At 34.5% G+C, this 12,040-nt stretch overlaps 1 protein-coding gene across 1 annotated transcript in view; it reads left to right on the top strand.

Annotated features, from left to right (window-relative positions):
* The first annotated feature begins 7,548 nt into the window (after nt 1-7,548).
* LOC125666395 (ubiquitin carboxyl-terminal hydrolase 40-like) overlaps nt 7,549-12,040 on the top strand; it is a 48,053-nt gene continuing 43,561 nt past the window's right edge. The window contains exons 1-5 of the mRNA XM_056152062.1: nt 7,549-7,884; nt 9,062-9,126; nt 9,784-9,897; nt 10,175-10,300; nt 11,817-11,855. Of these exons, the coding sequence (XP_056008037.1) occupies nt 7,689-7,884; nt 9,062-9,126; nt 9,784-9,897; nt 10,175-10,300; nt 11,817-11,855 (540 nt within the window). The 5' untranslated portion in view covers nt 7,549-7,688. The remainder of the gene's footprint in view (nt 7,885-9,061; nt 9,127-9,783; nt 9,898-10,174; nt 10,301-11,816; nt 11,856-12,040) is intronic.

Raw genomic sequence — 12,040 nt, 5'->3', positions numbered from 1 at the left:
CGAATTTTGGAGAAATTCGTATGTTTGTTTTTTTCATTGGGTCACAGCACAGGTATCTTAATTTTAATTAATGAATAGATTTATGAATAGAAAAAAAGAAGAAAAAACTCTATATCAATATACATAAATACATTTATTTATATTTTGTATTTATATATATTGATAGCTCTAATTTTTTCTCTCTATTTATATCTATTTAAGGATAAAAATTCAGATACCTGTGGTCACAGGGGCTCGTCACGAGCACAGGGGCTCGGTTGCCAGATATTGAAGTCTTGTATTAAATTTGTTCCCGGATAATAAATTGAAGTTTTGCATTATTTGTGTCCGAATAACAAATTATATAAATGAAATCCACAACCAAAATCCACTTTTTTTTTAGGTTTTAAAAAAGTATATCATGTGTACATTAAAAAAAGGATTTTGGTGGTGGATTTTATTTATATAATTTATTATTCGGACACAAATAATGCAAAACTTCAATTCATTATTCGGGAACAAATAATACAAAACTTCAATATCTGACAACCGAGCCCCTGTGGTCACGATTGACCCTCTCATATAGAATCTACGGTATCCATATTCTATACCAGGAGATCGAAATTTCGTCATGTCCTGACCGATTATGCACTAAATGCAAATCCAATACTATTGAAAATTAATATATACATTTTTTTTTTTTTTTTTTTTTTTGTGGATAAGGTGAAGAATATGATAATGAAAGGAAAGAAATGTTTAATTATTGAAAAAAAAGTATCCAAATTTTTTGTTTATATATTTATACAAACATTAGGATAATTATCTTTAGAATACAACAGCATTATCCATGCAGTAAGAACATCATGGGGAAAACATCATGAAGCTCACAAGTCCATTAATTATGACAAATACTTACACAATTTTGAAATGTTACAAATCAAAAAATTTCTATAAAATTTTTATTAAAAATTCGGTCTCAGCTGGCAAAAAAAAAAAAAAAGGAGAAAGAAATGGAGTGAACTTTTAGATGTAGACGACAGGGAATGGAATATAATCCACAAAATACCCTTCAGAAGTGACGAAAGACTGTAAGCTCAACTGGTTTCAGTACAGAATTATAAACAAAATTTTAGCAACAAATTCATTATTGTTCAAAATTATATATATATATATATATATATATATATATATATATATATATAGATAGATAGATAGATAGATTCTAAATATTGCAACTTTTGTCATTTTGAGGAGGAAACAATAGAACATATTTTATGGAAATGTGATTGTTTACAACTATTTTTTGTAGAATTCGAACAATTTTTAGAAGATAAGACTGAGCGACAGATAACAATTACAAAGAAATCCTTTATTTTAGCTTGTATTGAAAACAATAGTGATATACAAAACATCATTTTATTTCTGAAGTATTATGTGACGTATTATGTTTATACTGCAAGATGCACTAAGAAACCTTTAAAGACCCAATTTTAAGTTAACACCCCCAAATGGTAAGCCGCCTGTCATTCAAACATTTAACAATAGATCTTAGGGGTATAAGAAGAACTCGTACCCAGGAGAACCCGTACCCAGGAGAACTCGTACCAAGAAATATGGGTACGAGTTCTCCTGGAGAAAAACTTTGTCATTTTAACAAATAGAAATGTGGATACGAGTTCTCCTAGAGAAAAACTTGTCAATTGTATTATAAAATCTGGGTACGAGTTCTCCTAGAGAAAAACTTTGTCATTTCTGTCATAAAAATCTGGGTACGAGTTCCCCCGGGGAAAAAAACTTTGTCATCTTATCTGATAAATCTCCAGAAGAAGAAGAAATTGTTATGAAAATCTAGGTACGAGTTCTCCCGGAGAGAAAAAAAACTTAATCATTTTATTAAATGGATTCTCCTAGAGAAAAACTATGTCTTTTTTTGTCATATAAATTAGGGTAAGTTCGTCATTATATAGTAATCAAAATTTTGATACAAGTTTATCTCATTAAGAATTGTTCCATTCTAGGTATTGGAATCTGGGTACAATTTCTCCTTGAAAAAAATCGAGGATTTCATACATAGGTCACCTGAGTAAACTCAGGTGACCTATTGCAATCGGTTGTCGTCAGTCCAATTCTTTTCAAATTTGGTATGAAGTATCTTTGGGACAAGGGGAACATAAATTGTAAATTTCAGGTCTCCAGCACCACTGGGGCCTTAGGGTCGGGGCAAAAACTGCACAAAATTGACCAATTTTCAAAAATCTTCTTCATAAGAACCGCACATATGTATGTATGTATGTATGTATATATATATATATATATATATATATATATATATATATATATATATATATGGATGGTGATGGAGAGCAGGAAGGCCTCTACCAAAATTGTAAATTTCATGATCCCCAGGGTAGGGGTTCTGACCCCAGGTTGGGGCCAAACTTGTTATAGTGTTTATGTGTAAAAAAAAAAAAAAAAAAAAAAAAAAAAAAAAAAAAAAAAAAAAAATAAATAACATCTTCTTTAGTGCTGTTGATACTTTATTGAAACTAAATAGATATTTAGAAAGAGCAGGTAGTCCTTTACCAAAATTGTAAATTTGATGATCCCAGGGGTATAGGGGTTTTGGTATCAGGGTGGGGCCAAAATGGTCAGTTATTAAATGTGTGAACAATAGCCATTTTTTAACTTCTTCTTGATAACTATTATTCCAATTCTTTTCATATTTGGTATGAAGCATCTTCGGAACAAGGGGGACATAAATTGTAAATTTCAGGATTCCTGGGGCCTTAGGGGCGGGGCAAAAATTGACCAATTTTCAAAAATTTTCTTCTTAAGAACCGCACATGTGTAAAAAAAAAAAAAAAAAAAAAAAAAAAAAAAAAAAAAAAAAAAAAAAAAAAAACTAAATGCATGATGATGGAGAGCAGGAAGGCCTCTATCAAAATTGTAAATTTCATGATCCCCGGGGTAGGGGTTCTGACCCCAGGGCGGGGCCAAACTTATAGTGTTTATGTGTAAAACACTTATAATTAACATCTTCTTTAGTGCTGTTGATACTAAATTGAAAGTAAATGGATAGAGCAGGTAGTCTTTTACCAAAATTGTAAATCATAAGTTTGATGATCCCCGGAGTAAGGGTTCTGACCCCAGGGTGGGGCAACACTTTGTATATAGTATTTATGTGTAAGTTTGTTGACACTGTATAAAATCTAAATGCATACTTAGGAATAGTAGGAAAGGATGTACAAAGAATGGTGAATTTCAATCAAAACCCAGGGTTATGACTTAAGAATGAGTCCAAATTATGTTTTAATGTTAATACACCTATTATTAAAAACCTTTCATCAGTGTATGCACTTTTGAAGGCAGTGAAGTTTTAAGAACACATCTTGTTTTATACTGTTGCTGAACATTAGAATTTAGTTTAGATATTCAGAACAAGAAATGTTTTCTAGATTTCATAGCCCATGGAAGTAGTGATACTTTTTCACTAGTATTCAGGTGACCGATAAGGCCTGTGGGCCTCTTGTTCATTTGAATTGCTGTTTGGCTTAAGACGATAATTAGTATAATTATTGCAATTAAGCACCAATTTTAAACCTGCGACGTTTTTTTGTTTGTTTGTTTTTTATATAGCGTACTTCTATCAGGGACCTACATGTATATACTATACAGTGTATATAGGTCCCTGCTTCTATTATCCGGCACATGGAGGAGAACTCGTACCCAGTATGACAAAATGACGAAGTTTGTCACTAGGAGAACTCGTACCCAGATTTTTATGACAGAAATGACAGTTGAAAGTTTTGTTCTGCAAGAGAACTCGTACCCACATTTCTATTTGATAAAATGACAAAGATTTTCTTCAGGAGAACTCGTACCCAGATATTGATGGGTACGACTTTTCTTGGAGAACTCGCACTTTCGGAGACATCGTACCCAAATTTCTGGGTACGAGTTTTCCTGGGTACAGGTTCTCCTGGGTACGAGTTCTCCAGAAGTCATCTCAGCTGGAGTGACATCTGCAGAGACCGTGGTATGGAGCTACCCAAGAAAGGTGTTTTGATAGCAATAACAATCAATCAGTGCAGGCATTCTTTAGATCTTGAGGAAGCCCAGAATTTTGATAGCGTTGACCTGTCTACAACTGCTATTCTCTCGTAAAATTATTTTTGAATTCTTAACAATGCAATTTAATATAATTGTATTCTGTTCTCCTCTATATACATGTATTATAACACAATCAGAAATCAAATAATACTTTACACATTGATTTCTAAAACTTGTAATTTACTGAAATAATATATATTATGAATTTATGATAGCTCTATATTTATAAAAGAAATTATTCATTCATGCAGCCAATGAATGCGAGTAAGGGAGAGAAAAAAAGGGGCGGTGGGTGTAGACTGTGTGTCAGTTACCCTTAGAGATACAACCATTATACAAACACTATCACCACAAAAACTCTGCAGACGCCCCTGAGACATGCCCTGCGTATATCAAAAGTATACATAACGCCCTGATCTTTTGGCCAGGTAAATAACAATGACCATAGATGAGCTCCGCCCACATCCAGTGATTCGTGAAGAAACCGCTGCAATATCACAAATGAAATTATTTTATGAAACACACGAATATATCGCATATAAGAATGGTGAAAAGAAAAAAATTGATACTCAATGGAACAGATGCATATGGAACTTACTATTTATACTTAAAACATGCCCCTCTCTCTCTTTTTCTCTCTTTCTCACTATATCTCTCCACACATATAATGATAATTATATATGACTTGTTATATTCATGTACTTTATTATGTGTACAAAAACCAATGAAAAAAATTATATAGCAAATATGTACAATGTATGTATATGAAATATTGTAATAGAATTATGCCTTGTCAGCTACTGTTATTGATTAATTATGTATATTAGATCGTTTGAATAGTATGGCACCTCTTCATTTTTGTAATTTTCTCATGTTTGTTTATTTGGACGATCCAAATTGGAATGAAGTAAATAATAATGGATGTATAACAATATTGTATTATATATATAAAAATGAATTTTTAGAATCTATGATATATAATGAACATTTGTAGAATAAGCATCTGAGTTACACCTGGTACATCTTGTATATATTCTTTTCTATAAATGACAACACAAAGTCCGAAAGAAACGTTTATTAATATAATTAGGATATTACTTATCATCATTATTAAACTGGGATTTGATATACATGTACTTGTTTTTGTTATATTACAATATATAAGCATGAGCCAATCCATGAAATTTTCAAAGTGGTTGGGGAGGGGTAAATTAATACCCTACCTCGCTTCCTGTGCTTGATCGACTAGATGTTTTTTTTTTTGCCTTTAAAAAAATCACTTCTAAAAAATACAATACCTAAATATTTGAATTCATTCACACTTTCAACAACATTATTGTTGTAATAAAAATATTTCTAGGCTTAGGGCCTTTTGTAAAATACTAATTTATATTTCTGTTTTCTCAACATTTACATTATATCTACCAGTTTCAATTTCTAAACACATATAGTTTAATTCAATTTAATGTAACAGTTGGGATATCGTATTCTTTGGAAGTTCGAATTCAACACATCATGTCGTTTAAGAAATGAATTTCATTTCTGAAGTACATGAGGGTATGGACACCGACGCTTCAGGCTTCATGGAGCACAAACCGTGTTAAACTATCATTGGTTGTCGTTGTAAAACTTCATTATCTTCTCCAGAATCACTGAGTCAATTTCAATCAAACTTGGTAACTAAAAATCATTCTTGGGTGAAGGGAATTCAAGTTTGTTTAAATGAAGGTCCATGTCTCCTTGAAAGGAAAGATAATCAAGAAAAGAAAAAACATAGGGCGGGACTATTTGAAAACCTCCTCAAGAACCCCACGGCTAGAAGTGGGAATTTGCATTGCCGATGAAGGGCTGCAAAATTTAGACCTACATTGAATGCTCGGCGCTTACGGCCTTTGAGCAGGGAGGGGTCTTTATCGTGCCACACGGTCTGCTGTAACACGGGACCTCTGTTTTTGCGGTCTCATCCAAAGGAACTCTCCATTTAATCGCCTCTTGCGACAATCAAAGGGTACTGAGGACCCATTCTTACTTGGATCCCCATGGGACAAATAAAGTTTTACATGCGCGGATATACATTGTACAGGAAAACATTTAAAAATCTTCCTCTGAAGAACTACTGGGACAGAAAAGTGGAAAACATTTACGAACCTACAATGTACAAGGTAGAACTTTCATATTTTGTATATAGATTTCTTATGGCAAGACCCTAATACGTTCATTTTGTAGCATTGTCCGGCCATGACCTTGACTTTCTCAAGGACAGCTAGGTCATATTAGTGATATAGGTGTTTAGAATATCCCAATATGTTATGTGAATTCAAGTTTGGTTATGCCGTGACCCTTTGGGGCAGCAGCATAAGGTCAAAACATTTCATGTGAATAAAGATTGAGAAAAAATCTTTTCAAATCACAACAGCTGAACAATAGCAGAGCCAAGGTGACTCAGGTGAGCGAAGTAGCCCACGGGCTTCTTGTTATATTCACAATGTGTATACTCTCTCTCTCTCTCTCTCTCTCTCTCTCTCTCTCTCTCTCTCTCTCCAGTGAAATTGCTTCCAACGGGCCTGTATTGTACAATTTTTGAAATACAAAGAAATACTCTAATTTATTTAGGAGAAAATAATGATAATACAGGCACACAGAATCAGGGACGGGACACGGAATCAGGGAGGACGCTGCCCCCTTTTCTTGCTTGACAAAGCTTATTTTTACATGTATCTTGCATGGGTGCCCCACCTCACTATTTTTTATATTCTACAACTGTTTGAAAAATTACTATATTGATAATATTAGTTTAACATGCAAAAAATAATTCTGTAAACGTGGAAAATTACTATTTTACAGTAAAATTAGAAAGAACTATGAATTACAAGACTATTTGAAATTTCCAATTGCGAAAGTAGTGCGCTCTACAGGGGGCGGATCCAGGAATTGCAGTTAGGGGGAGATAGGGGGCGCCACTTTATGAGGCAGGGGGTCTGGGGGCCGCCTTGAGGCCCCCAGTGGGTCCAGGGCGAAGCCCTGGTGGGGGCCCAGGGGGCAAAGCTCCCGGATTTTATAGGGCTTGGAATATGTCTCCTATTTAAGTCATTTGTACTATTTTCTATCATTTTTAATAACTTAAAAGTGAATTTAGTAAAATGTCAGATGCAAATTTTAAGGGTTTTTGGAAAAATTAAGTTCTCCCAATTAAGTAATTCAAGAAATCAGAACTAAATTTGAAAATTTTAAGGGGGAACGCGCGCCGGCTGCGCCCCCCCCCCCCCCCTTAAATCCGCCACTGCTCTAGATTAACTAAGCTAAGAATATCTGCCCACCCTTTAGAAATCGAAACTGGTAGATATTCAAAACTATGTATTCCAAAAGTATGGAAAGCCGTTGTATGAAGAATAAAAAAAAAAAAAAAAAAAAAAACCTCTTTATTTTCTTTCCGGAATTCAGTACTGTTTTACCTTCAATATTATTAACTAGTTGACCGGAAGTTATGAAACCCATGCAAATCTCACGATGATAATAATTTTGTATATAAGAGCAATTCGATCACTAGGTTGAATTTAAACCAGTGTCATCGTTTGGAAACAGCTCATCAAAGAAATTAAATGATGTTTGGACTTGAAGGACTTTTTGCTGAGGAAGGAGAACCTTTTGGTCCGTCCAACCATCAGTCCAAACCCGGATTACCTCAGCCCCCGTCAAAACGAGGGAGAAGTGGATTGTGCGGTATCAGCAATCAAGGGGCTACGTGTTACCTCAATTCTCTTCTACAGACGTTATTTTTTACCACAGAATTTAGGGGTACATGCTTTGTGTAATTTCTAAAAGAAATATGTTTTTTGGAGAACATTTCTCATTTAATTCCGAAATTTCTCCGGCCCTTTTTCTCCTCCTGTTGAGTTGTACACATGTAAATTTCGTGTAGCGTACATTGTACATATGCTTACACTTACAGTCCCCTAGAAGAAGACTTGAATTTTGGTGAAATCCCATTAATTTTATGAAGATGACCCTAGTGTGCTGTGTAGCGGTCAGCCAGGTTTGATCCTTGATGGCCAGATAGCTCGGTTGGTAGAGCACCTGACTAGAAATTCAGGGGACCCGGGATCAAATCCTGGTGTGATTCATTGCAGTTTTTCCCTTCCTGTTACATTTGGTGCCGTAAACCAGCCCCTGGAATTGACAGGTGAAAATGCCTGCAAAGGGATTAAGAACATGAGTTGATATCTTCAATTGTGAATACATTAAAGGGGAGGAATGTAGCAGTCAGCCGAGTTTGATCGACGGTGGCCAGGTAGCTCAGTTGTAAGAGCACCTGATTCAGGGGGCCCAGGTCTGAATCCCAAGCGTGGTTCGATTCATTTTCTTATCCCTTCCTGTTACAGATTTCACAGAAAATGTGTTGCATTTGCAATAGCCAAAATTGAATTGTCACCCCTAATGGAAAAAATTTGTTTGTGCTTGGTTATATTCCAAGGGGGCAACATATCCCTTTTTGGATATGGGTAAGTGAATTGTGAGAGAAAACTTCTGTACAATTACAAACAAAGGGACAGAATTGCTCAAATGAGTTTGGGGATGTAAGGTGTTATATGAAATAATCAATATTCGATGTAACAAAGATTAGGCATGAATAATGATGAATATGAAAGTATTGCCACTAGGAGGACAGGTTCAGGTGTCAAACCTTAGTTGATGTGATTAATATGTATATATCATTTCGTATGCTATCCAAGTGTTCCTAAATCTAGGTTTTGTAATTTCACTTGTGGAGATGTTTTGATAGACTTTCAGTTTACATTAATGTTCATTAACTCTTGGTACATTGACCGAGTTTTGAAACAAATGTATTTGTACAAATTAATTTCATTTAATCTTAAGTTTTCCTCCGACTTGGAGAGATCCTTAATGTGCATGTAAGTTTAAATAATGTAAACTTTGGAATGTCATGTTGTGATTGTGTCACGTTTAATTTTAGATGCCTTGTTTAGTCTTGGTGAAAAAGAGTTGGGTAGTCTGGCCAGGAAAAATACCAATGAAAAGGTAACACTGAGTATTATCCATAGAGAAAACCAAATACTCTTGGTAGCCATAATATTTATAGATTCATGTTATTAACATACAGTGTAAGTTTTAGCACCCAGATTAAGTCTCGCTAATTTCTTGAGTCTATTTCCCAACTGCAGTTTACTCTCTTAAATAGTGCAGTGTGTCGTCTCATTTTCAGAACCCAACCCCCCCCCCCCCCCCCCCAATCCTTTGTGTAGAATCACTGACATTTGTTTATCATGTTTTAGCATTTATGTATACATCAGGAAAATACGTTTTAATTGTGACATCATAAAAATATTTTTTGACAAATATGATGTAATATATGTACGTCATATTCAAGATATATTGGACCAGTACACTAATGTAAAGAAATGAGTGATTTTAAACTGAGCAAAGAAAAAGCTTGTAGGCATTCTACAGGCCACATTTTCGATTGATTTGACACTTCACTAAGTGGATTTGTTATCAAGAGAGGAAGAACCCTATTGATTTTGAGGTCCAAAGGTCAAGATCACTATTGGACTTCATTGAAAAAAAAAAAGCTTTCATTTACTGATTGCCTACATTGCGAGAGGATGTCCAGCTTTGTGGAGCTATTTTTCTGTATTTTGTCTACACCATATGAATCTGGGTATGTTTTCTTTGGAGGTACGAGTGATACCACTACACCTGCAAAAGTTATTTGCTCGACTCATGATGTCGGACAGACAGAGTGTGTCCACTACAGAACTGACCGACAGCTTTGGCTGGACAAATAATGAGGTATGTACAGCACTACTGGATACGTACCTACAAGGTGTTGATGAGAAGTTAAACAATATTCATACAAAATTGTGTATTCATAAACAGCTTTTTGTAATTCATTGCACCATAAGTGTGAATTTCCCTCTCAAATTTCTAATTCAAGACAGGTAAAGGTTTTCTTTTGTTTATTCATTGTTGTATCATATGGTTAAGTGATGAGCCTCTTATCACTGAATAATGTCGTGGATGGTTTCCAAACATGATTTTGAGGTGATATATGAAATCTGTTAAACAGGAGCTGCAACAACATGATGTCCAGGAACTGAACCGGATTCTCTTCAGTGCAATAGAAGACTCTTTAGTGGGAACCTCGGGCCAGCACCTCATAAACCAACTTTATCATGGAACCATAGTCAACCAGGTAAACACCGAAACCAGCTGAAGGATTATTTTTATTCGCTGGTCACTTGGTTCTGCTGGTCAGTTGAGAGCTTTTACTGTCCTTTAACTAGTGAATATAAAGATGAATGGCCCAAATTCCATGATTGAATCACAGTACTGTATGATAAAACACTTTCACAAATAATTGTTAATTTCAAACATATTTATTGTTCAATTTAAACACATTAAATATTAATTTGCCTTATATTTAGAATGATATTTGAAAATTAATCTGGGGTCTTACTTTTCACGTAAACTTAGACAATTAGTTTTTGGAGAGGGTCTACATGGGCTATGCCTGTTGCCCGATCCTATCGAGTTTCTCAATAAAATATGTTTAAATCACAATAAGTTGGTGTCGTCTTTATTTTTGTTAGGCCAATTCAACTTAATTAGTAGATTATCATCCAGGGTCACCAAAAAGTATGGGGCGGGTGGGAGGATTTTATTTTTTATTTTCTGAGAAAAATATTAATGACAAACGAGTAGTACATCATATGATGCCAGATGGATCTATGCTTATTTCACAGACGAATTCCAGGTTAAGCTTTAATTTCAAACACAGAAAGATACCAAACTTCTTCAAGATATGAGGCACATTAATTGTTTCCTTCCCGTAAGAAGGCGAGAAATTAAGAAAACCATATGATCTATTTTCTTCAGGTGGCTTTGCATGTTGCTATACTGGAAATGTAAACAAGTAGTGTAAATACCGGAGTCGGACATGAAAATTTTCCGGAAATCGCAAGCTCTGCAAAATAAAAAAAATTCCGGGCAGTCTGATTTTTGAGGGGCGGGCGGGGATGATAATCTATCAATTAAGTTGAATTGGCCTTATATGTGGAAACGTAGTGTCGTGGGGATACTTGGTATGAAAGCATCACAATTTGATAGCTCATTCTAAGAAACATGCTAGTGAAGACAATTTGTTCCAAGGAATACACCACTTTAGACAACTTGTTCTTAACAACAGTTATGAATTTACAATTACATTATTTCATAGTACAACTTAACAAAAGTGAAATCAAGAAATTAAAGACTTGGATTCACACACATCTAATTTGCACACAGACTCTAATTTTTGACAAGTTAGTATTTAAATTACCTATAACTAGCCCCAGTGGCTCGTGTTCTTAAGAAAGCATTAGCCCTCATCCGCAATTACTTGGCCCCAGATCATCGGGCCATCAATTATTTTGAGCCTTGCTTTATCATTAAACCATATTGATATGATATGTAAACCAGGTTTATAAGGGACCAGATAACAAGGTACACAAACCAGCAGAAGTCAGTTTTATCACAAAATGGTCAACAAGAAAAATGAAAAAGCCGAGTTAATTAACCAGAGCAAACATTTGGCTATAGTAATTTAAATGACAACAATTGTTTGTACATGTAGAGAAAACCTAGGATTCAGAGTAAGCAATTGATTATCATTAAATTACAATTTAATTTTCCAAAAAAAAGAATTTAATGAAAGTTTTTTTCTTTTTCAGATTGTGTGTTCAGTTTGTGGGAAAGTCAGTGAAAGAGAGGTAGAAGGAGTTTTGTTTTTATCATCTTTATAATAGATTTAGAATACTAATAAACTTAGTATTAAAAAATACTAATAAATCTAGTAGAAACTACAAGGAGGATATTTTACAAGCTATTAATTGCTCAAAATGTGTGTAACATTGATTACTAGAGAAAGAGAGTCCGACGTTCAATAGGCCATGTG

The sequence above is a fragment of the Ostrea edulis genome, chromosome 10 (genome assembly GCF_947568905.1).
Source record: "Ostrea edulis chromosome 10, xbOstEdul1.1, whole genome shotgun sequence".
Classification (NCBI taxonomy): Eukaryota; Metazoa; Mollusca; class Bivalvia; order Ostreida; family Ostreidae; genus Ostrea; species Ostrea edulis.
This window is presented reverse-complemented; position numbering and strand designations above follow the sequence as displayed.